Genomic DNA, 24,887 nt, shown 5'->3' with positions numbered 1-24,887 from the left:
TGCACGCAGGTTCACAGGTGTTGTCTAGCTCTCCTCCTCTTTGTGATATCCTAGCTCATTTTCCCCAGATACTTGTTCATATGCAGCTTGTTGTGGTCCCTTGATCTTTCTTGCCAAATGATAGGCATTTTTGAAGCGCTGGAAGCCTTTTGCTGGTGTTCTATCCAGCTGTCCTTGTTTGGTATGTTGGCAAAAGAGTCCTACCTTCCATTTGTGTGGAATTTGCCCATTATTTTCTATTCTTGCCTCTCAAGTGAAACCAGGTTAGCAAACGGTAGAAAATTAAATCCAGATGCTTTGTGATAAGAAAGATGTTTTGTGAAAAAGACCACTCAGTCATAAAGAACGCTCAGAATGAGATTATGCAAATATTCCTATTATCACAATTTCAAGTGGTACAGCACACTTGATTCTGATGCAAGGCAGGGAAATTCTGGTTAGCTTTTTATTTCATTTTTTCTGTTTTAAATGAGCAGAAGCTCACTAAAGCATAAAAGAACTTAGGTTTTCCAAAAGGACTGCCTCATAATCACCTGTGTGCTTTCACAGACCACCAGAGATGATGAATAAATTTTACTTTGGCCTTGTAGTTTATAATTTACCCATGCATTGTTGTAATAGAAATGAAAGAGGTTGTCACACTGTTTAATTTCAGGAAACCTGTGATCTGGAAAAGATAAAGCCTGAAGCCAGACGATACTTGGAAAAATCCGTTAAAATGGGCAAAAGGAATGGGCTCCATCTTCCAGAACAAGTACAAAATGTGAGTTTGTTTCTTTTTCTTATTAGAAAATAAAAGAATAAATTTTTAAAAATACAACAAAAAGACAGGAAATGGGGAAACACATGTTTGTAACGTGGGAAATAACTTATAGTACAAATCAATTTACAATGTATTCGGTAGCCAATGATTTTAAATCCCACAACTCCTATTAACCTCATGTTGACTGTCAAACAGCTGATAACTTAATTGTTCTTTAATTCTGTGTGGCTTGTATCTCTTTAGTGTGTGCCGGGTTTATCTCCCCCTATTCTGCTGTACATCCTCTGATAGCTAGTTCAGATCTTAATAGTCAACTTGTATTGTCATTCCTTTATGCTTACAGAGATAGGGCACTGGTAATAAAACCCTTATGACGGAAAGTTTTAAAACCAGCATTTTGGAATGAAACCCTCTATGAGTAATATATAGACCTTAAAAATGGAGAGATTAGCTTCTCAGACGTTCTCCTTTGTCTAATACCCAGTGAGATCTTCCAGGTTCAGAAGCTCAGCTACAGAATCAACTCATTCTTCAAGATAGGACGACACTGCACAGTATGTGTTAAGTCAGCAGTCTCAAATTTCATGTGTCTGCACATCACCCGGAGGGCTTGTTAAAGCTCTGATTATATAGGACCCCGCCTCTTGAGAGTCTGTTCTTCAGTAGCTATGGTGTGGGTCTCCAGAGTGGGCACTTCTAACAAGTTCCCAGGTGATGTTGATGCTACCTGTGAGAAGCACGCTTTGAGAAATTGTGTGGTTTATGTAAGTTTTATAATCTAGAATTTTTAGAAGAATGGGACAGGTTAATAAATTCTCTCATGTGTTTTCTTGTGATTTCCCTCCTATTGCTTTCTTTGATCTCCCACCTAGTACTTTTCTTTCCCCCCATCTAGTACTTCTTAAACAAATGTTAGGGCCCATAAATCACCTTTATTTGCAAATGCTATATAAAACTAAAACATAGCCTGTTTTCCTAAGGAACCATGGAATTAATTACTCGGTTCTTACGGCTTCATTTACTTCAGTACCCAATACTGACTTACTAAATTAAAATTTTGGATTGGAAAAGATTAAAGTGTTCATTATCAATAGGCTACCAGATTCATTCATTTATTCAGCAGCTACTTACTGTATATGTACCATGTGCCAGACTCTGCTTTCACTATACCTCCTAAATATACTTAGTTCTTACAAATTTATGCCTGATTTCTAACACATTACCAGGATTACCTTTCTGTATGTATTACATACAGGTTCTCATGGACACAATGTAGAAAATTGCAGAAAACTGTGTTATCGAGCACATCTCTAAGAAAGTAGAGAGAGTTGGGTACAGAACATAGTCTTCATATAAAAGTGAAGCTTCCTTGACTGATGGAGATAAGAATGAAAGTTGCATTTTATTGTTATTGTCCTGTATTTGTATCTTTGTTTCAGGAAATTAAAGCAATGAAGAAGAGAATGAGTGAGCTATGTATTGACTTTAACAAAAACCTCAACGAGGATGATACCTTCCTTGTATTTTCCAAGGCTGAACTTGGTAAAACTTTGTTGTTTTTTTAAAAGAAGTCTATAATTTAGACAAATAATGTCACCCCACAGTTTACCAAATCAAAGTTAAAAGAATTCTTTAAAAAATGTACCTTCTGCAGAAACCACCTGGAGAAGGCAATGGCACCCCACTCCAGTACTCTTGCCTGGAAAATCCCATGGACGGAGGAGCCTGGTGGGCTGCAGTCCATGGGGTCGCTAAGAGTCGAACACGACTGAGTGACTTCACTTTCACTTTTCACTTTCATGCATTGGAGAAGGAAATGGCAACCCATTGCAGTGTTCTTGCCTAGAGAATCCCAGGGACAGGGGAGCCTGGTGGGCTGCCGTCTATGGGGTCGCACAGAGTCGGACACAACTGAAGCGACTTAACAGCAGCAGCAGCAGAAACCACCACCCATTGTAAAAAAAGCACAAGCAAACCACACCTCACTTTTAGGCTTACAAGAATATACACTGTTTGTAGAGACAGTCTAGAAGAAATTTTATAATCTTGCTTGACAGCTCATGCTGGTGTTTAACAGCCTTCAGTGCTTTGAAAATTTTTTGCCTCACAGTACTCTCTACACTGTAACTTACACTGCCGTTTAGTTGCTGAGTCGTGTCTGAGTCTTTTGCGACTCCATGTACGATAGCCCACCAGGCTGCTCTGTCCATAGGATTTCCCAGGCAAGAATACTAGAAGAGTGGGCTGCCAGTTCCTTCTCCAGTGGATCTCCCCGACCCAGGAATCAAACCCGCATCTCCTGCATTGGCAGGCAGATTCTTTATCACTGAGGCACCAGGGAAGCCACTACAACTTAAACTAGCCTTTTCTTATTTGTTACAGATTTGTGCGGGGGGTGGGGGGGCTTAATTTTGCCTATTCCTCATCAAAATGCCATCTGTACAAGTGCAGTGAACCCTGGTCGTATTTTGAATTACCATCTCCCAGGCCACCTGACCTCTAACTGCTACCCCATTCCAGTAACATCAAAGCAATATTATAAGGATTGTCATTATTTTACTTGAATTTCAATTACTCCACAAAAATCCCTAGGGCTTCTTAAAGGCACCATGCCAGTGCTAAATAAACCAATCATGAGTGGAAAAATTGATGTGTGAGAAAATGATTTTTTGCAGGTGGTCTTCCTGATGATTTCGTTAACAGTTTAGAAAAGACAGATGGTGACAAGTATAAAATTACTTTAAAATATCCACACTATTTTCCTGTCATGAAGAAATGTTGTGTACCTGAAACCAGAAGGAAGATGGAAATGGCTTTTAATACAAGATGCAAAGAGGTATTATAAATGTTTGCCTTTTCTTTTGTTTTTACAGAAGATGTTAAGAAAAGGGTTTGCTCTGTTCACCAGTGTTGAAGTTAGCTCAGAAGTGGATTCCAATTTCTCCATGTAAACATGTTTGTGTGAAGGTCATGCCTCCTAAATCCTCAGACTTACAAGACTTAGCTTTTGGCTTGTTTTTTGGCAGTGTTCTTAGTGTGGCCATAGGTTCAGCTGTTCTAATGCAGATTGAATGGGTTAAAGAAACTAACGCTTGTATTCTTCTTCCAAGTCAACAATCTAGGGCTGGTGGAATAACTCTAGTCGATAAGTGACTTCTAAGGCCAGTTTGTCACCATTTTCAAGCCTGTTGGTAAATGGGAAAATAAAATACAGAGCAAGCATCTTCAAGAAGAAGACCTGGAAATGACATACATAAACTCTGTTCACATTCCATTGACCTAAATTCTATCATATAACTGTATTCAACTGCAGGGGAGGCTGGGAAATAGAATCTTCAGTTGATAGCCATTTGGTCAGCTAAGGGCACTCTATTACTGAAAGGAAAAGAGGAAAAATTAGAAATGAATTCTAAGAGTCAGCTAGCCAGCTCCACCACAGTCTGCCTGTCTGGCTATCCAAATAATCATGAGTACCTTTTTTTCTTTCCCCCACACAGAAGCCATTGACCATATGTCAGATCCCAACCAGTTAACTGCCTTTAGCTCAAAGACCAGAATCTCTAAGCGGCACACAGTCCTCCCCAATTACAGCTTCTCGTGACCTGGCCACCTGTGAAAGGGTGGAACACTTGCCTGGCCCGCTGCAACACACACACACCCCCAGTGTAGAACAGGAACAGAAAACCACACTAAAGACTCCCATTTGAAAAAGGAAAGAGTGGAAACATAGCAGGCCCATACCAATTCTCAGGAAAAGTCTGGCAGAAACCGTAGGGATTCCGAGCTCTGTGAAGTTTCCCGGGATTGCCCGTTGGACTTACCTGGGCCTCCTTTCTAGCAAGAATTCCTTTAGCAGTTGTATGCGGTGGCCCCTGGTTTTGCCTGCAGAGAATTCTTTCTTGTCCATTATCTTCCATGACCGTATCCGAGACAGCTACTGGTATACATTCCTACTGATGCCAGTTTGAAGTCTGAGGGGTATTTTTGTAGGCCAGGCTTACTTATCTTTGGTAATAAAATGCCCTCAGAAACTTAATAGGTTTCTTTTCTGTTTGCTTACAACCAGATTGTGTTAAAATAATATCCAAACCTGCCAAATTTTTTCTCATACGCGGGCTTCTATATGGTGTCCATCCTCTGGTCCTCACTTTTAACGGCGTCTGCTTCAGGGCCCTCTGAAACCATAGACAGCACCCTCAACGCTAATCATAGTTCATTAGCACCGAGCATCAGTCTTTTCTACTGGTCAAGAGGGACAGAGCAATTGCCTTTCCAGTCATCTGATGCCCCAGATCAGGGGCCACGGGCAGAATTTTCTTAGCAGAACTCTTTTCCCTCCGTTTTTGCAAACTGACCAGTTCTCACTTGAGCTCATCTCTCTTGTGTAATCTTTCCAAAAGCAGCACATACCAACAAACATACACCAACATTATTAGTTTTCCCAAACAATCCCCTCAGAGCTAAGACTTGGTAGGTGACTGGCTTGCCTTCCAAGTTATGGTGAGCAACAATTTTTAAACAAATGTTATCTATGGTATACTGAGTATTACCAGCTTCCTACGTCTGTGTCCTCACCTTCCATCCCTGTAGGTTTTTCATTTCTGTTATAGCAGCACTCTGTTCCTATGTTTAGTCTCTGTGGGTTTAGTCTCTGTAGGATACAGATTAAACCGGTGTACAAAGTCAACCGAAAGCACAGTGACTCAAATAAGATAAAAATTATTTTTCTTCAGAAAGGATTAGTGGATACCAGGGGCCAGAGAGACTGGGAAATTATTGTTACCAAGTTTCTGTTTAAAATGTCTTAGAAACAATGGTAATGGTTGCACAACAGTATAAATGTAATTGCCATGAACTGTACACTTAAAAATTGGCTAAAATGGTATATTTTGTGTTGGGTGTATTTTACTACATTTTTTTAAGGTTTTTATCTCTTACAACTTAACAGTACAGAGGTGAGTGGTCCAGAGCTAGAAGCTCTGCTGTCCTTAGTATGTGGCTTCAAGGTCATTGCTCTCACTTTCAGTCCACAGCTAGCAAGACAGAGATCTATAATGACCCAGAAATTTCTCTCATCGCCTCGTTTATGTTCTGTTGTCCCATTGTGTATCACGTGGCCACAGCAAGTTTTAAGAGGGGCTGGGAAAGGGAGGCAGGTGACCATGTACCCAGCAAGCTCAGAGAACTCTGCTACTAAAAGGAAGAATGGGGGAATAGATATTGGGAAAGAATTGGCAGTCTAAGGAGACTGGAAAGGTGAAAGAGACTCAAACTAGGTAACTTTGGAACTTATGTGTTTCTCACATCCATGTTTCCATTCTAGTTTTAAAATAATAATAATTACAATGCATAATTATGTGGTGTTTGCTCTAGTACCAGGCATTTTTCTCTGGGCTTTACTTATATTCTCACGTGAATCTTCATGATCACTCTATAATGTAGCTACTTTTATTATGTACATCTTCCAGATGAGAAAACTGAGGCTTAGGAAGATTGAGTGACTTGCCAACATTTTGACAACTAGTAAATGGTGGAGCCAGATTTTGGTAGTGTGATCTTACTTAGAAGCATGTCTATAAATAATTTGGTGATTTAATAGCAATTTTTCTTTGCCCTCAACATTTCTTTACTTTCTCTGGGAGATTATTTTTTCCTTTATTGTTAAGGAAACAATAAAGCAGTATCACTATTTGCATTTTAATACAAATAAAATATTTAAAATGTGTGTAATAATTTGAGAAAATTCCTAAAACATTAAACATAGAGTTCTGTGGCATTAAGTACATTCATATTGTTGTACAGCCATCGCCATGTATCTCCAGAACTTTTTCATCTTTCCCGACTGAAACTCTGTACCCATTGAACATAAACTTCCTTCTCTCCCCACCCACCAAGCCCCTGGCATACATCATTTGACTCCCGGTCTCCATAAATTTAACTACTCTAGGAACTGCATATAAGTAGAATCATACAGATCCATAATTTGGCTCAGATCCATAATTTGGCATGTGTCAAAATTTCTTTCCCTTTTAAGGCTAAATAATATGTAATATACACTAAATTTTTTTTTTTAATCCATTCAGCCATTGATGGACATTTAGGACGCTTCTACCATTTGGCTATTATGAATAATGCCACAGTGAACACAGTTATACAAATATCTGAGTCTCTGTTTCCATTTCTTTGGGATGTATACCCAGAAGTGAAATCACTGAATCATATTGGAATTCTTTGCTTAATTTTTTGAAAAATTATAATAATGTTTTTTATAGCAGCTTTGCCATTTTACATTTTCATTAGCAATATACAAAGGTTCTGGATTTTCTACATCATAATCAATGCTTATTGCTTCCCTTTTTTTTAAGGGAAATAAATTTAACAGTATATAAAATTTTATTAAGACCCTCATTGCTATCTCCTGAGATTTAAAAGATCAATTATAATTTCAGAAACAAAACTGGATCATGAATCCAAAAAAAAGTCTATAACACTGAAATGGAATAACTTACTAGTTGAGATGCCTAAAAATATTTGACAGTCTTACCAACCTGAAAGTAATGTAATAGCTCTTCTTTTTAGTGCTTTGGATCCAGTTAATTATTGACCTTTATTTTGGTTTTTATTGTTGTTTATTCCTAGGAGAACACTGCCATCCTGCAGCAGCTACTCCCACTGCGGGCCGAAGTAGCCAAACTGCTTGGCTATAGCACACACGCTGACTTTGTCCTTGAGATGAATACTGCCAAGAGTACAAGGCATGTAACAGCCTTTCTCGGTTAGTCCTCTTTTCTTAATTTCTCATGTTGCTGTTTCTTTTTTTTTTTAATGACTGTTTTGCTGCATGGCACCAACTTGACAGAGGGCCTCCAAACCTAGCATGCCCTTGAGAATATTATTTTTCATTCATGCAAGAGAAATGTATTGATCACCTGTTATGCATTAGATACTGTCCTTAATTCCAAGGTTGCTCATTGTTTATATTTCGGTTATGGTCCTTGTCCTTGCTTCATTCTGTCTGTATCTTGATGGGGATTTCTGTGTTAATTCCTAACGAGATACCTGGAGACCTACAAGAAGGTTAGCCTTTGGCTTTGTTCAGTGTCAGTAGGTGTTTGTCAGCTACAGCATGGCTGCTTATCAATTTGTGTGAAATAAGCTGACAGAGAGGACAAAAATGATAAGTGGAACATACAGGAACAACAATATTTTATGTTCCAGAAGCCACTTGTTAATATGTAAAAGAATATAAAATAATAGGCATCAAAACTGTTATTTAATAACTGTCTTCACATTCATTTAAAATCACTTTTTCATTAGTTTTCTTAAAACCACAGTTCTTATGTCCTAGACCTTTAGTCTCTGGCACTCTGTCATGCTTACTCCTCTTAATCTCAGTGTCCCTATTCCGGCAGTCACTCTGCTATTCTCTTTCATTTTAGTGAAAATGGTTGAATAACATAAACATTGTAAAGATACTAATTTTTGTTTTTATCTTCTCTAGGCAGAGTTTCAGTTCAGTTCAGTCGCTCAGTCGTGTCCGACTCTTTGTGACCCCATGAATCGCAGCACGCCAGGCCTCCCTGTCCATCACCAACTCCCGGAGTTCCCTCAGACTCACGTCCATTGAGTCAGTGATGCCATCCAGCCATCTCATCCTCTGTCGTACCCTTCTCCTCCTGCCCCCAATCCTTCCCAGCATCAGAGTCTTTTCCAATGAGTCACCTCTTCGCATGAGGTGGCCAAAGTACTGGAGTTTCAGCTTTAGCATCATTCCTTCCAAAGAAATCCCAGGGCTGATCTCCTTCAGAATGGACTGGTTGGATCTCCTTGCAGTCCGAGGGACTCTCAAGAGTCTTCTCCAACACCACAGTTCAAAAGCATCAATTCTTCGGCTCTCAGCCTTCTTCACAGTCCAATTTTCATATCCATACATGACCACAGGAAAAACCATAGCCTTGACTAGACAGACCTTAGTCGGCAAAGTAATATCTCTGCTTTTGAATATACTATCTATGTTGATCATAACTTTCCTTCCAAGGAGTAAGCATCATAATTTCATGGCTGCAGTGATTTACCATCTGCAGTGATTTACCACAGTATGATTTATTTTTTAACTTTCTCATCGATCCCATTCAGACTTTTTTTACTTCTGACTACGAGTGTATCATTTTGTTAGCTTAGTTAAGTTGGAAACAGTGCATAATGTATCAAGATCAGCATTCAGCCTGAAATTTAGACCTCTGTGTTCTCAATAGCAATACCTTGAATTACTAATGTATATGCTGGCATTGTATATAACATGTAGCAGCTGTGCCATAAATGGTACTATTCATTATTATGTTATTCATTCATGAGACATTTACAAAATAACTGCCCCTAATGGAGTGGATGCTACATGGTTGGACGATAAAAAAGACTAAGATGAGGTTCTTTTCTCATTGAATTTACCGCTGAGTGGAAACAATAGAAATGTGAAGTGGTAATTGCCATATGTTCTGATGTATTTTATACAAGAAAATGGCTCAGGGAATTAACAGGTTTGGCGAGAATGTTTCCCTTAGTGGTGATTGTACATACCGAACATTTTCCTTAATTAACTTAATTTTTGAAAACAGTTTCCCCTCTTTTTTAAAATTGGCATATTCCTATCTGAATTGTCCTCTTGCTACCTGTATTTACCCGTTCTCTCACAGGCCTAATCAGAACGACATCTCTCTGCATCTTCCATGAGTTTCCTCTTTTCACCTCACAGCCCTCCTCAAGCCTCTGCATTCACCTCATTATGGGTATGCTACCCAGACATGCACGTCCCTTACAGAGCCAACATTTTTTACCTTACATACGTAATGAATTGTGGAGACCAAACACATAATAAAAGCATACTACTTTAGCCAAATGCAGTGAAATAGTCAAAAAACGACCACAATATTAAATTGCAATGTCCACCTGAAAAGTACAAATGCTGTGTCCAAAGAGACCTTCTTCATAGGAATGGAGTAGTTATTAACTGAATCCATGGCTGTCAAAGGAACTGAGCAGTTTCCAGTAATTCTGATCATAGGTCACATCTGATTTGTCTTCCCTAGCTCTGAGGAGCCTAGGGGCTTTCCCGATGGCTCTGTGGTAAAGAATATACCAGCACTGCAGGAGACACAGGAGACTCAGGTTCGATCCCTGGGTCGGGAAGATCCCCTGGAGTAGGACATGGCAACCCACTTCAGTATTCTTTCCTAGAAAATTCCATAGACAGAGGAGCCTTGCAGGCTACAGTCCATGGGGTCACAAAGAGTTGACACAGCTGGGCACATGGAACAGACAGAAGAGCCTAACTAACCTCACTGAAAACTAATCATGTACATAAAGAGTAATTTAGTTTCACTATCACTTCGTTGAGTTCTGTGAGATAAATTTCAGCTTTGTTGATGCTGTGAGGAAGTTGTAGCCTGATTTGAGTTGTGCCCAAAAAAAAAGGACAGGGAGCCATAAAATACAATTAGCCTGAAGAGAACAGCAGCGCTGTCATCATAAAGCCTGCTTTCCTCTCTCCCTCCCTCTTTTCCCCTCTCCTTCCTTCCTCCTCATTTATCTGTATTGAGGGTCACAAAGGAGGAAGCACCATGCTAAACTACTGGTGGCATGTATGATTATGCTTGCTCCCAAGAGCAATGGATTGCTAACTTTTCCCTCTTCCCCACAGATGATTTAAGCCAGAAATTAAAACCCTTGGGTGAAGCAGAACGAGAGTTCATTTTGAACTTGAAGAAAAAGGAATGTGAAGAGAGAGGTTTTGAATACGATGGGAAGATCAATGCCTGGGATCTCCACTACTACATGACTCAGACAGAAGAACTCAAGTACTCTGTAGACCAGGAGACCCTCAAGGAATACTTCCCAATTGAAGTGGTTACTGAAGGCTTACTGAACATCTACCAGGAGTTGCTGGGACTTTCATTTGAGCAAGTGACAGATGCTCACGTTTGGAATAAAAGTGTTACACTTTACACTGTGAAGGATAAAGCTACAGGAGAAGTATTAGGACAGTTCTACTTGGACCTCTATCCAAGGTACTGAGGATCACAGTGGTGAAAGGGACCTTGGAGATTCATCTCCTGCCCAGATTGAGACTCTTGTCTTTCATAATTCTCATACGTGATTCCTAGAAAAGGGATTAAAAATGTGGGCTCTGAAGCCAGAAAGTCTAGCTCCATCACTTACTAGGCAAGTTACTTAATTTTTCTCTGCCTCAGTTTCCTTATATATATTATAGGTCCTATGGGAGTGGGATGGGAATACCAGTCATATCTGCTTTGTAACGTTGTTGTTAGGACTGAAATGGTTAATCACATGCAAAGATTTTAGAAGACTGCTCAGAACACAAGTGCTTGATAGGTGTGAGCTTTCATCATCACCATCATGATCATCTAGTTTGTGTGCTGTGTTTCTTAATTTACTTATTTATTTTTATAATTAGACTCTGGTTTTTGTTTTTTTACTGTGCCATATGTCTCGCGGGACCTTAGTTCTCTGTTCAGTTCAGTTCAGTTCAGTCGCATCTGACTCTTTGCAACCCTGTGGACTGCAGCACGCCAGGCTTCCCTGTCCATCACCAACTCCCAGAGCCTACTCAGACTCATGTCCGTCATGTCGGTGATACCATCCAACCATCTCATCCTCTGTCATCCCCTTTTCCTCCCACCTTCAATCTTTCCCAGCATCAAGGTCTTTTCCAGTGAGTTGGTTCTTCGAATCAGGTGGCCAAAGGATTGGAGCTTCAGCTTCAGCATCAGTCCTTCCAATGAATATTCAGGACTGATTTCCTTTAGAATTGACTGTTTGGAAATGGATCTCCTTGTAGTCCAAGGGACTTTCCAGAGTCCTCCAATACCACAGTTCAAAAGCATCAATTCTTCGGTTCTCAGCTTTGTTTGTAGTCCAACTCTCGCGTCCATACATGACTACTGGAAAATCCATAGCTTTGACTAGACAAACCTTTGTTGGTAAAGTAATGTCCCTGCTTATGCTGTCTAGTTTTGTCGTAGTTTTTCTTCCAAGGAGCAAGCGTCTTTTAATTTCATGGCTGCAATCACCATCTGCAGTGATTTTGGAGCCTAAGAAAGTAAAGTCTGTCACTGTTTCCATTAATTCCCCATCTATTTGCCTTGAAGTGATGGGAACAGATGCCATGATCTTAGTTTTCTGAATTTTGAGTTTTAAGTCAACTTTTCCACTCTCGTCTTTCATTTTTATCAAGAGGCTCTTTAGTTCTTCGTTTTCTGCCATAAGGATGGTGTCATCTGTATATCTGAACTTATTGATATTTCTCCTGGCAATCTTGATTCCAGCTTGTGCTTCATGTAGCCCAGCATTTCGCATGATGTACTCTGCATATAAGTTAAATAAGCAGGGTGACAATATACAGCCTTGACATACTCCTTTTCTTATTTGGAACCAGTCTGTTGTTCCATGTCCAGTTCTAACTGTTGCTTCTTGACCTGCATACAGATTTCTCAGGAGGCAGGTCAGGTGGTCTGGTATCCCCATCTCTTGAAGAATTTTCCACATTTTGTTGTGATCCACACAGTCAAAGGCTTTGGCTTAGTCAATAAAGCAAAAGTAGATGTTTTCTCTGACCACAAATCAAACCCAGGCCCTCGACAGTGGAAGCACAGAGTCCTAATCACTGGACTGACAGGGAAGTCTCTGCATTTCTTAATTTAAAATTGACCTCAGAATGTTTATTTTTCAGGTACTGTCTGCCAATACTCTTAAGTCTGTGACCACTCCCTTCAGTCTGGCTGAAAGGCAGCACAGTATTAAGGAATAGCAAGATCTTGGCAGTCATTCAAACTTGAGCTGCAGTGCTTGAGTGACATAACCTTTGTGGGTCTCTATATCCACCTCTGTAATACGGGAATGATCTTCCCTTTTCAGGATTGTTCTGTACATTAGATTATTCAATCAATTGTAAGAATTAAAAATATTATTATCTCTGTAGCATGTAGTAACTATGGACTCCACAGTATTTCATCAGATATGAAAGGATTTAGGTTACTCTCTGTGGGCTGCTTTCTAAAACAAAAGCCACCCTGTTGCAATTTTACTAACTAGACCAGAGTAAATAATAGCATCACTTTAGATCAGCAACACATACAAGTTCATAATCTACTGACTTGGGGTGACTTCAAGAAGGGGCCGGATAACTCCATCAGGCAGATAGGAGGCAGAGTTGTCTTATCCCCCTGCTTTATGGACTTTCTTTCACTTCTGATATGATCTAAAGATAAACCCATGCCAGATGTGGGTAAGTATGAATAATGAATAATGTCAGGATATAGTTGGAGGCCAAGAATTCTATCAGGGGAAATCCTTCAACATTGGAGCCTCCTATAACTGTGCCTCGATTCTCTTTCCGTGGTCAAAGGTAGCAGTTCTCACCGCCCCATCCTGCTGTTCCTTTGCCAAGATATAACTGCTGTCTTCTGTACTCAGAGATCTGGTTATTGCTACCAGCACTCGTATGGGGACCAGAGAGTGATGTTTCGTAAGGGTAATGACCTAGTTAATAGTCACTTTCTGTCAACTGACATGCTTGCTTCTTGTTTTCTTTGTCTACTTGACTCAAAAAGAGTATATTTGTACTAGGAAAGGAAAGACCAGTTTCCTTCTTTTTAAAATCACATATCAATTTTAATTCATCAAACCCTGAGATTCTCAAACAATAGAAGAAACAAAAACTCAAATAGTTCCAACATTAAGATTGCCAGGTAATGGCATCTTTTTAAATCACCATCCTTTTATAAAGAAAATGTAAAGACGTAATCTTGGAGTAAGGAAACCTCTGAAATTAAGTAAATCAAGTTTATTTTTTGAAAGGAAAGATTAAAAGCCCCTCAGTGGCACTGATTTTTAAATTAGTAGCAGGCTTTATGGCTTTTCATAATGGACCAAGAGGTATAAAATATACCAGGATAAACACTTTCCATATTACTTTAGTTCATTTTCCCCTGTTAAAAATAATATTTATAGATCTGTTTACCTGTTTAAACAAGTCATTCTAACTACATGAAATCACTGTAGAAACACTGATGGGCCCTTTGAACATCCAGAGACTAGCTGGCTGAAAATGTCATGAAATTCAGTGCACGGTTTCTGGTGTGTTTGTCCGTGGGTTCTCTTCCTTCCTCTCCCCTTCTCTGTCTGCCTTCCATTCCCACTGGCCTGCTCACTCCTAGCTCAGGCTTGACCAAGTTCTTTTTGTTGTTGTTGATTTATTTCTACTTATTTATTTCAAATAGATTTTATCTTTTAGCGCCCTTCTAGATTCACAGCAAAACTGACCAGAAAGGACAGACATTTCCCATATATTCCCTGGCCCCACACATGTATAGTTCCCCCGTTATCAACGTCCCTCACCAGAGTGGTACATCGGCTAACAACTGATTAACCTACACTGACACATCATTATCACCTAAATTATATTTGGGTTCACTCTTGATGTTATACTTTCTTTGGATTTGAAAACATATAATGTCTATAAACCATTAGAGTATCATACAGCGTAGTTTCACTGTCTTAAAAATCCTCTATGCTCTATCTATCCATTTCTTGCCCTGCCACACCAGTCCCTGGAAACTACTGCTCTTTTTACTTTTTCCAAAATTTTGCCTTTTCTAAAATAATGCCATATGTGCTTAGTCGCTCAGTAGTGTCTGATTTTTGCAAACCCATGGACAGTAGCCCGTCAAGCGCCTCTGTCCATGAGATTTTCCAGGCAAGAATACTGGAGTGGGTTGCCATTTCCTACTCCAGGAATATCATATGGATGGAATCATATAGCCTTTTCAGATTGGCTTCTTTCATTTAACATTGTGCGTTTAGGCTTCCTCCATGTGTTTCATGACTTAATAGCTCATTTCTTTTCTTTTTAGCACTAAATAATATTTCATTGTCTGGATGTACCACAGTTTATTCATTCGTCTACTAAAGAGCATCTTGATTGCTTCCAAGCTTTGGCAATTATGAACGAAGCTGTCATAAGCATCCTTGTGACCTAAGAGGCTTCCCTGGTAGCTCAGTGGGTACAGAATCCACCTGCAATGCAGGAGACCCCAGTTCGATTCCTGGGTCAGGAAGATCTGCTGGAGAAGGGATAGGTTACCCACTCCAGTATTCTTGGGCTTTACTGATGGCTCAGCTAGTATAAAGAATCCGGCTGCAATATGGGAGAACTGGGTTCTATCTCTGGGTTAGGAAGATCCCCTGGAGAAGGGAACAGCTACCCACTCCAGTATTCTGGCCTGGAGAATCCCATGGACTGTATGGTCCATGGGGTCTCAAACAGTCGGACACGACTGAGCGACTTTCTAATTCTAATCTAAGAATCCTTGTGCAGGTTTTTGTGTGGACATAAACTTTCAGTCCCTCTGGGTAAATACCAAAGAGTGCAACTGCTATATTGTTTGGTAAGAGTATGTTTAGTTTTGTAAGAAACTGCCAAACTGTCTGCCAGAATGGATGTACTATTTTACATTACCACCAGCTATGAATGAGAGTTTCTATTGTTCTACATCCTGTTAGCATTTGGTGGTGTTGGTTTTCTGGATTTTGATCATTTTAATAGGTGTGTAGTGGTATCTTGTTTTAATTTGCATTTCCCTGATGACATATAATGTGGAACAACTTTTCATATACTTAATTACCATCTCTATATCTCCTTTGATGAGGTGTCTGTTAAGGTCTTTGATATATTTTTTAATCAGATTGTTTATTTTCTTATTGATGAGTTTTAAGAGTTCTTTGTATATTTTTGCTAACAGTCTTTTATCAGATGTCTCTTTTATAAATATTTCCTCCTAGCCTATGGCCTGTCTTATTTCCTTGACAGTGTCTTTCTCAGAGCAGAACATTTTCATTTCAATGAAATCCAGCTTTATTAATTTTTTTTCTTCCGTGGTTTGTGCCTTTGGTGCATCTAAAAAGTCATTGCCAAACCCAGGGTCATCTAGATTTCCTTCTGTGTTGTATTCTAGGAATTTCATAGTTTTGCATTTGACATTTAGGTCTGTGATCCATTTTTTGAGTTATTTTTTGTGAAGGGTGTAAGGTCTGTGTCTAGACTCATTTTTTTGCATGTGGATGTCTAGGTGTTCCAGCACCATTTGTTGAAAAAAATTGTCTGGGCTCTGTTGTATAGCCTTTGCCCCTTTGTCGAAAAGAGGTTAACTATATTTATAGAAGTGTATTTTTAATTTCCAAATATTTGGATATTTTCCAGATAGCCTTCTGTTGTTTCTAGTTTGGTTCTGTTATTGTTGGAGAGTGTACTTTATAGCTTTTCAGTTCTTTTAAATTGTTGTGATTTATGTCCAGCATATAATTAGTCTTGGTGAATATTCCATGTATACTCGAGTATTGTTTTCTGTTGTTGAGTTGAGGGTTCTATAAATGTCAGTTAGGTGAAGATAACTGTTAATGTGGTTCAAGTTTTTTGTTATCTCAGCTGATTTTCTCTTGGCCTGTTCAATTAATTTCTGAGAAAGGAAACCTCTAAATGATTTGTCTATTTCTTCTTTCAGTTCTGTTAGTTTTTGCTTTGTGTATTTTTTTTAATTGAAGTATAGTTGATATACAATGCTGTGTTAATTTCTGCTGCAACAATGTGATTCAATTATATATATATATATATATATACACATTCTTTATATATATGTGTGCATTCTTTCTTTTCTATTATGGTTTGTCATGAGATATTGAAGTATATTAGTATATTTTAGTATATACTAAAATATATATATTTATAATAGTATATTATACTATTAATACCATCAGTGAGACTATCACAGGTGTTCTTCATCCTTATTACTGTGCTTTTCACGTCTAGCATTTTCATTGTATTCTCATAGTTTCCAGCTCTCTACCAAAATTATCCATCTGACTGTGCAGACTGTCTACCTTTTCCTCAAGAATGTTTAACATTTAACAATTTATTTTAAATACTCTAATAGCTCCAACATTTTTGTCATATGAATCTATTTTTCTTGGTCTTTTTGCCTCTTGACATTGTGTTTTTTCCTTGTGTCTTCATATGCCTTACAGTTGTTTTTTTTTAAGTCAGATGTCTCATATAAAACAGTCAAGACTAAGACAGTCTTTATGCCTAGCAGTGGGCACATACTTGCTAGACCTTTAATATGAGTGTCTGATTCATTCTATTTAATACTTGAGCTGGATTTGGGCCTTGTTATTGCTATGCTTAACCTCAGTGAACCCAGAGCTTCAGCTCAGATTCCTGTATGTGTTTAGGATGAGAGCTTATTTGCCAGAGTTTTTTTTAGTCTCTGTTCCCCGCTCAATGTGAGTTTGTCTATTTGTTCTGTGCTTTAAAGAGGTCTCTTCTCATGCTCTTGTTCCTCTCCTTGTAGTAGACTGCTATTACTTATTACTAGATTCCTATTAGCCTCATTAGAGGAGTGTCATTTCTGTTGTTCAGATTAAAGGTCAGTCATAGGAAGGCTCTGAGTCCCTGGGTGTTAGGAGTGGGCCTATTCAGTGAATCTGCCCCATCCTCAGCTGTAGATCTGGGCTGAGGATGTTTTCCTGACCCACCTTCAGAGTAGAGTTTTTCTTTTTTGTTTGTTTTTCTGTTACCATCCCCTGGTAGCAGTGAGGTTTTACCAGTGCTCTTAAGGCAACAGTGTGTTTTGCCTTTAAGGTCCAGGCTCATGTTCTCTAGGAGAGAGATGAAACAGACCTGGGCAGGGCTCCCTTCCACCAGGCCTGCATCAGCACTGATTCTTTCTCAGGGCTCTCATCCTGCCCCTGATTTTTTGTGTGTACCCAGTAAGATCTGTGGAGAAAACCTTACAAATGGACGCAAAATTTCCCTTATTTAACAACTCCTAGTGGTTCCCTACTTTTGCTGGTCCATCATCAATCTTTATCAATTTGTTAAACATTCTCTTACTAGTGTCTACAGGTTAAACACACACACACAAGCCAAAAAAAAACAAAGTGCTTGCTTCCTTTCTCTCTATCCTTGGAGGCATCTATCTTAGATTGTAGGTTGCCCTTCAACTTTCACTTTATGATGGACTTCCCTGGTGGCTCAGAGGTTAAAGCATCTGTCTGCAATGCGGGAGACCTGGGTTCGATCCCTGGGTCAGCAAGATCCCCTGGAGAAGGAAATGGCAACCCACTCCAGTATTCTTGCCTGGAGAATCCCATGGACGGAGGAGCTTGGTGGGCTACAGTCCACGGGGTCACAAAGAGTCAGACATGACTGAGCGACTTCACTTTCACTTTCAAGAAAAGTTGTGATTTGCAGATTGTCCATCATGTTGCTGTAAGAATAGGATCAATGCCCTGTTCAGCTTGATTCTTAATCAAGCTGTTTATTAATGGGAAGCTGTAAAAAGACTAGTTTGTTTTTGTTTTACCTGAATAACTTCAGCAGGTAAAAAATAGTTATGAGTCACAGAGAAAAGATAATACAGAAAAAGATTTACAAATCAAAACATCAAACTAAACTTAAATGTATTTTAGTGCTCTGAGCAAAGAAAAGAAGAGGAAACCTATTCCTACAATAAAGTCTAACAGCCCTTAGCTTCTGGAGAGACCATCACAGATATCACATTGTCCTAGCATAGATGACTTTATAGTATAATTTATGCTTTTTTCCCCAGGCTAACTAAAACCATTCTGTTTCCAAAATGGCCTGTCTGGTTTATAAAAGGAGCTCATTTAATTATGAGTACTGATTCTCCCTTTATTGAATAAAAGAACAACTTTACTCTCTGGATTTTAGTTTTTATGAGTTTTTTTAATCAGTTTTAATTTTAAGGAAAAAGCGCCTAGCAAGTCAAACTCTGTATCTCATATTTCCCTCAACACTATTTAGTGCTTAATGATTCCATCTTTGAAGACAAAAAGCAGGAGCTCGTTAAAATAAATTGGACGTTCAACTATATATACCCTACTTGAGGTATATATTAATTCTTACATTAAGATTTCAACACAAGTTCAGTTCAGTTCAGTTCAGTCGCTCAGTCATGTCCAACTCTTTGCGACCCCATGAATTGCAGCGCGCCAGGCCTCCCTGTCCATCACCAACTCCCAGAGTTCACTCAAACTCACATCCATCGAGTTAGTGATGCCATCCAGCCATCTCATCCTCTGTCATCCCCTTCTCCTCCTGCCCCTAATCCCTCCCAGCATCAGAGTCTTTTCCAATGAGTCAACTCTTCGCATCAGGTGGCCAAAGTACTGGATGCTTTAGCATCATTCCTTCCAAAGAACACCCAAGACTGATCTCCTTTAGAATGGACGGGAAACCTTGGAAATATACTTCATATCAAGCGATAGTGGGTTTTTTGTTTTTTGTTTTAAATTTTCGTTGTTTCATCTTGACAGAACGTTGACCTACTTCATGAAAGGTGAGTTAAATGTTTCAAAGCATCTTCTGTTATCAAATGAGTGAGAGAGGCCATGCCAATGTTGTTGCTCCAGAAGAGTGTTTGTATCTCACCAGTGGTGCTTCTGGTCCCTCAGGGAAGGGAAGTACAACCACGCAGCCTGCTTTGGTCTCCAGCCTGGATGCCTCCTGCCTGACGGGAGCCGCATGATGTCTGTGGCCGCCCTCGTGGTGAACTTCTCACAGCCACTAGCAGGTCGTCCCTCTCTCCTGAGACACGATGAGGTGAGGACTTACTTCCATGAATTCGGTCACGTCATGCATCAGATTTGTGCACAGGTGAGTGATTTTTTTTGTTTGTTTTTGTTTAATGGTAAACCTACTAATTGCTTTTCCAGGATTTTTTTCCCACTGATGTCAGATTTCTCAACATGTTTCTTAGCATGTTTTTCTCAGAAGCTGAACATGTTCAAAAATGTCATAGGGCTTCTACAAAACCACAAATTTTTTCTTATTGTGTCCTCTTTCACAACATACTTTTACTCCAGAATCAATCCACTGACGAAAGAGCTTCATTGAATACCATCCTATGGCATGAGTGCACGCGTGCTCAGTCATGTCTGACTCTTGCGACCCCATGGACTGCAGCCCGCCAGGCTTTGTCTGTGGGATTTCCCAGGCAGGAATACTGGAGTGGGTTGCCACTTCCTTCTCCAGGGGATCTTCCCAACCCAGAGTTCAAACCCTGCATCTCCTGTGTTTCCTGCATTGGCAGCTGGATTCTTTACCACTGAGCCACCTGGAAGCCCCACCCTATGGAAAAAGAAAGAAAACTATTGTTAAGGAAGGGTGTCAAATATTTGTTTTTCCCTTTTCAATCTTTTCCTCAGAGGAATTTGGTGTAAGCTTCAGAGATAAACTGTGCTGTAATCTGTCTCTTATGCTTATTAATGCTTTGTTTAGTTCAGTGGTTTTCAGTCATCCAGACTTTATACTCCTTTTTAAATAATAATTTCTTAGACCATCCTTTACTAGGTATCAATTAAAATCACAGATAACATGGTATAACCATGGGGGGAATTTACCAAGAAAGAGATGTATGTGTGCAATAGATTACAACTAATTTCTCTTTATTTCTAAAAGTGAAAAGTATATTTATTCTCAACTTCATAACACAGTCCAGTAAACTAGGCCCAGACTGTTCTAGGATGAACCATGTGAATTTGCTAATATTTAACCACTATTGACATGAGAACATCTAGTTCAGTTGTTCAACCTAACAGTTTTTCAAATTGATATTTACATAAATGGAGGGACAGTTTTACAAATTGGAAATCTCCACCCATCTCTAAAGGTGAACTTTTTAGAAATAACCTCTTTATTAGCATAGTTTTAGATTTACAGAAAAATTGCAAAGATAGTGTTGCCCTTACTGTTAATGTCTTACAGTATATTTGCCAAAACTAGGAAGCTAACTTTGGTATGGTACTTCTAACTAAACTCAACACTTTACTTGGATTTTTCTAGTTTTTCCCAAATGATCTTTTCTGTACAGATTTTTTTTTTTCAAATCTAGGTAATATCCTCACTAAACATAAACGAAAGCATTTTGTTTATATTTTTCAAATTCTGGGCCTGCCAGGCTCTTCTTTTCATGGGATTTTGAGGCAAAAATACTGGAGTTGGTTGCCATTTCCTTCTCCAGGGGATCTTCATGGCCTGGATCTAACAAGGATCGAACCCTGCCTCCTGTGTCTCCTACATTGAAGGCAGATTCTTTACCCACTGAGCCATCAGGAAAACCCCTTAATATCCTCAGTAAACATAAAAGAAAACATTTTGTTTACGTTTTTCAAGTCCTAGACATGGTTGTGTAGTATGACATAATGAAGAATTCAGGTTACATGTGAATAAACCTGAATCTTGCAGCAAAAACTGCAGACTTGATACATAAGTGGTTTTGTCAACTCAAGACCAAGAGTAGTATAGCCACTTGTCTTAAGAGTGCTATTAATATAGCAGAATACCATGGATTGGGTGCCTTATAAATAGCATGTTGTCCTGACGTGCAGTTCAATGCTGGACATCCAGCATCCCACACCTAGAGTAGCCCCTGCTGCTGCTGCTAAGTCACTTCAGTCGTGTCCAACTCTGTGCGACCCCATAAACAGTGGCCCACCAGGCTCCTCTGTTCCTGGGATTCTCCAGGCAAGAATACTGGAGTGGGTTGCCATTTCCTTCTCCAGAGTAGCCCCTTATCGTTGTAATAAACAAAAATGTACCCATTCTTTTCCAGAAAGCTACTATCACTTTTGTTAAAAGAAAAAAAAAAAAAAACGATTTAGTTCTTTCAACATTTTATCTTTACTTCCTGGTGCTTCCATGTTCTATTTTTAAAAAGCAGAGGGGAATAGGATATGAATCTATTCAGATCAATAAATCCTGGTATACTAATACAGCCATTTCTACTCTCTGTTTAATCCAAAGAAAATAAAGCTTTCAGAATAACATAAATTTTCTTCCTTAGATAATTTTAAAGTCTATTTTCACAGCAATAGGGTTCCTGAAATATTTATTTTCCATCAGTGTCCATTCTATGGCCAGCATTTCTGTTAAGTAGAATAAAACCAGATTCCATTTTTCTAAAACATTTTTATGAATAATTTGGAAAAGTCAAATATTCTTCTTAATTTCAGACTTATGTGACTTAGATTGTCTCAGATCCAGTTGTGTGCTTGTACATAGATAAACAGTAGATCTTCTTTGGATCTGAGAACCTATGAAAATCTGATTTAAGCTATAGAAATCTCTTCTAGAAAAATGGACATAAATTTACACAACCAAATTTTTACATGGAATTTCAAAGGACTGCTAACCCCCTAAAGCCTAGGTCATACTGAATTCCAAGCCAAGAACTATTTCCTCCTTTGTTTGGATGTTAATTATCAGCTAATGATTTCATGAGGAAGTCATTTGGTGTCTTAATCACATTTATTAAAATAATACTGATCCTCAAATAGGGTTTTCTGTGCTTTTGATGCATGTTCTTATTTTGAAACACGACCCTCATTTAACCTTAATATCGCATGCTTATCATGTATTCACAAAGCAGTTCTCTACTACACTGTTATTCTCATTATTTCTTATGTTAATTTTGAAATATCCACTTTAGTACTGGAAAATAAATTTCTTGGTACTATTTCATTTTAAAGCTCTGTGACTCATGACTGAAATATATATACACTTCTATGGCTGAGCTATATATAAATGTATAATTATATATGTGACTGAACATGCTTATGAATATATATGAATCAGTATGTATACTGATATACTGATAATAGTATATATACTGATGATCAATATATATACTGATGAATGAAATACATGTATGTTTCATATATATACATACATATATATGAATAAACTATGTATGCACGTATATAATTGTATGTGACGACTGTCTATCTATATATGAATCAGAGCCGACTCATTGGAAAAGACTCTGATCCTGAGAAAGATTGAAGGCAAAAGGAGGAGGGGGCAGCAGAGGATGAAATAGCTAGATAGTATCAGTGACTCAATGGACATGTATTGGAGCAAACTCTCAGAGGTAGAGGAGGACAGAGGAGCCTGGTGTGCTGCCGTCCATGGGGTCACAAAGAGTCAGACACAACTTAGCAACTGAACAACAACAAATATATATGAATCCGTATATATACTGATATACTGATGGTGAATGATATCTCTTGAAACAGTAGACTATATTCAAAGACTTTGCCTAACCTCCTTCATGAACATAAGATGTGTCATACAGATGAATAGTATATTAGTACAATCCCTTGTTCGGTCATCTCCTAATGAGATTATCTTTGAAAAGTCTCTTGTTTGTTAATCCTTTCAAATGTCCTATAATATTTTAAGATCTTTTAAAGTCATGTATTTGAAACCAGTGATCATTGCTTTTGTCTTAAAAATCATAGACAGATCCGCATATTTGCAGCTTTATAATGATTTTAAAACCTTTTGTACTGACCTAAAGTAGATGGAAATGAAAAAGGAGTATAATAGTTTCTGTGTGCAGTAATACTTCTGACTTATCTGAGAAATGTATAGTGAATTTATTAATTTGCCATATATATTCAGTAGATTGTTTTTAAGATATGGCAGCCAAGTGTTTCGGTTCTCCAGGCTGGCAGTTTGCAAGTCTGATGACCCAAAGCGCTTGCTAGAGCTTGTCATAGTAATATTTAAATAGGTCAGCAGGCACATCCAGTTTTCAAACATGTAGATGGACTAGTTCGAGGTGTCTACTGTCTCATCATTCAGGAGATGAGTTTCACTCATGTCTTTGTGTTTACCCTACAGGGTAGATAATTTTGACGATAGCAGTCAGGAGGTGGCATCTCTAGTATCTGTTCCTGTTTCATGGCTTTATTGTGGTTTGGGCTGTCAGTAATTGCTGGCCTTTTGAACTTCTGTATAAAAGAGTAATGCTTCCTAACAGCTTCCATTGTGTTGTCTGTATTGGTCGTGCATTAAGAGCAATAATGAGTTTTGGACTGTTAGAGATCGTTATTTTAAAGCAACACATAAGAATCACAATAAAGCCTTATTAAAGTGAAAGAAAAACTTCACATTTCACATAATCTGTCAACTTCATCTAAAAACTAATAGAGTATTTTGTCTGCTTTAAATATTTTGGATTACACACTATTTTAAATAAACATAGTCTATATCAGTTAGGAAGCACCCTAGTGTTATAAAAAAGAGTACTGGATTAAAAAATCATTCATGTATTTGTGGGCCTGGCTGTTTGACTTTCGGCGCGTTTTTCAGGCAACCCACTCCAGTATTCTTGGGCTTCCCTTGTGGCTCAGCTGGTAAAGAATCCGCCTGCAATGCGGGAGACCTGCGTTCAATCCCTGGGTTGGGAAGATCCCCTGGAGAAAGGAAAGGCTACTCACTCCAGAATTCTGGCCTGGAGAATTCCGCAAAGAGTCAGACACAACTTAGCAATTTTCACTTTCAACCTCCTTGAGCCATCTCTTTTTTTCTTACTCATAAAATGGGAACAACAACAGTTCTCATATATACTTCCCTGGAGTGCTGATGTGATTAAATAATGTGTGAAAAGGTACTTGGAAAAGAATAAAGTGCCATACATATCTGAAGTGTTCTTGTAACCATGCTTATATATAATTCAACTCTTTTGAAATCGATAAGTAGTGCACAGGTCATAATTTAAGAAGGTTATAAAGATTGCCATGAAGAAAAGCACTGTCACTTCAGATCTAAAAGAGTTCACAAATGCCTACCCTCCATGGGGGTTGGGTGAAGATCTATGGAAGGTGATTGGAAACCGTCACATTTGTATTTTTGTTTTGTTTTAATGATTCCTGCCTACTTAGAAGTTTGATTCCTAGAGCTAGAGCAGAATGAGCACTTTGTTTATTCATTTATTTGTTTTTTAAAAGTATCTTTTTTTTGGTTGTGCCCTACAGCTTGCAGGATCTTAGTTCCCTGACCAGGGATTGAACCCAGGCCCTTGGCAGTGAGAGGGTAGAGTCCTAAACACTGGACCAGCAGGGAGTTCCCCAGTTTGAGCAATTTAGAGTATTGGCAGAAGTGGAAAGGAAATCTGGGTCCATTTATCTTCAGCATTAACCCCAAGGAATAGGCACTTGGAGGAAGCTAAGGAGAGGCTTGGTCAGA

General features: G+C 38.8%; 1 protein-coding gene across 1 annotated transcript in view; it reads left to right on the top strand.

The window, feature by feature from the left end:
• The window catches only part of NLN (neurolysin), a 92,948-nt gene that overhangs the window by 48,423 nt on the left and 19,638 nt on the right, over positions 1-24,887 (top strand). Inside the window, exons 4-9 of the mRNA XM_052659235.1 lie at positions 656-763; positions 2,203-2,305; positions 3,439-3,599; positions 7,403-7,538; positions 10,461-10,827; positions 19,310-19,511. Coding sequence (XP_052515195.1) covers positions 656-763; positions 2,203-2,305; positions 3,439-3,599; positions 7,403-7,538; positions 10,461-10,827; positions 19,310-19,511 — 1,077 coding nt within the window. The remainder of the gene's footprint in view (positions 1-655; positions 764-2,202; positions 2,306-3,438; positions 3,600-7,402; positions 7,539-10,460; positions 10,828-19,309; positions 19,512-24,887) is intronic.

Source organism: Budorcas taxicolor, chromosome 20, assembly GCF_023091745.1.
Source record: "Budorcas taxicolor isolate Tak-1 chromosome 20, Takin1.1, whole genome shotgun sequence".
NCBI classification, from domain to species: domain Eukaryota; kingdom Metazoa; phylum Chordata; class Mammalia; order Artiodactyla; family Bovidae; genus Budorcas; species Budorcas taxicolor.
This window is presented reverse-complemented; position numbering and strand designations above follow the sequence as displayed.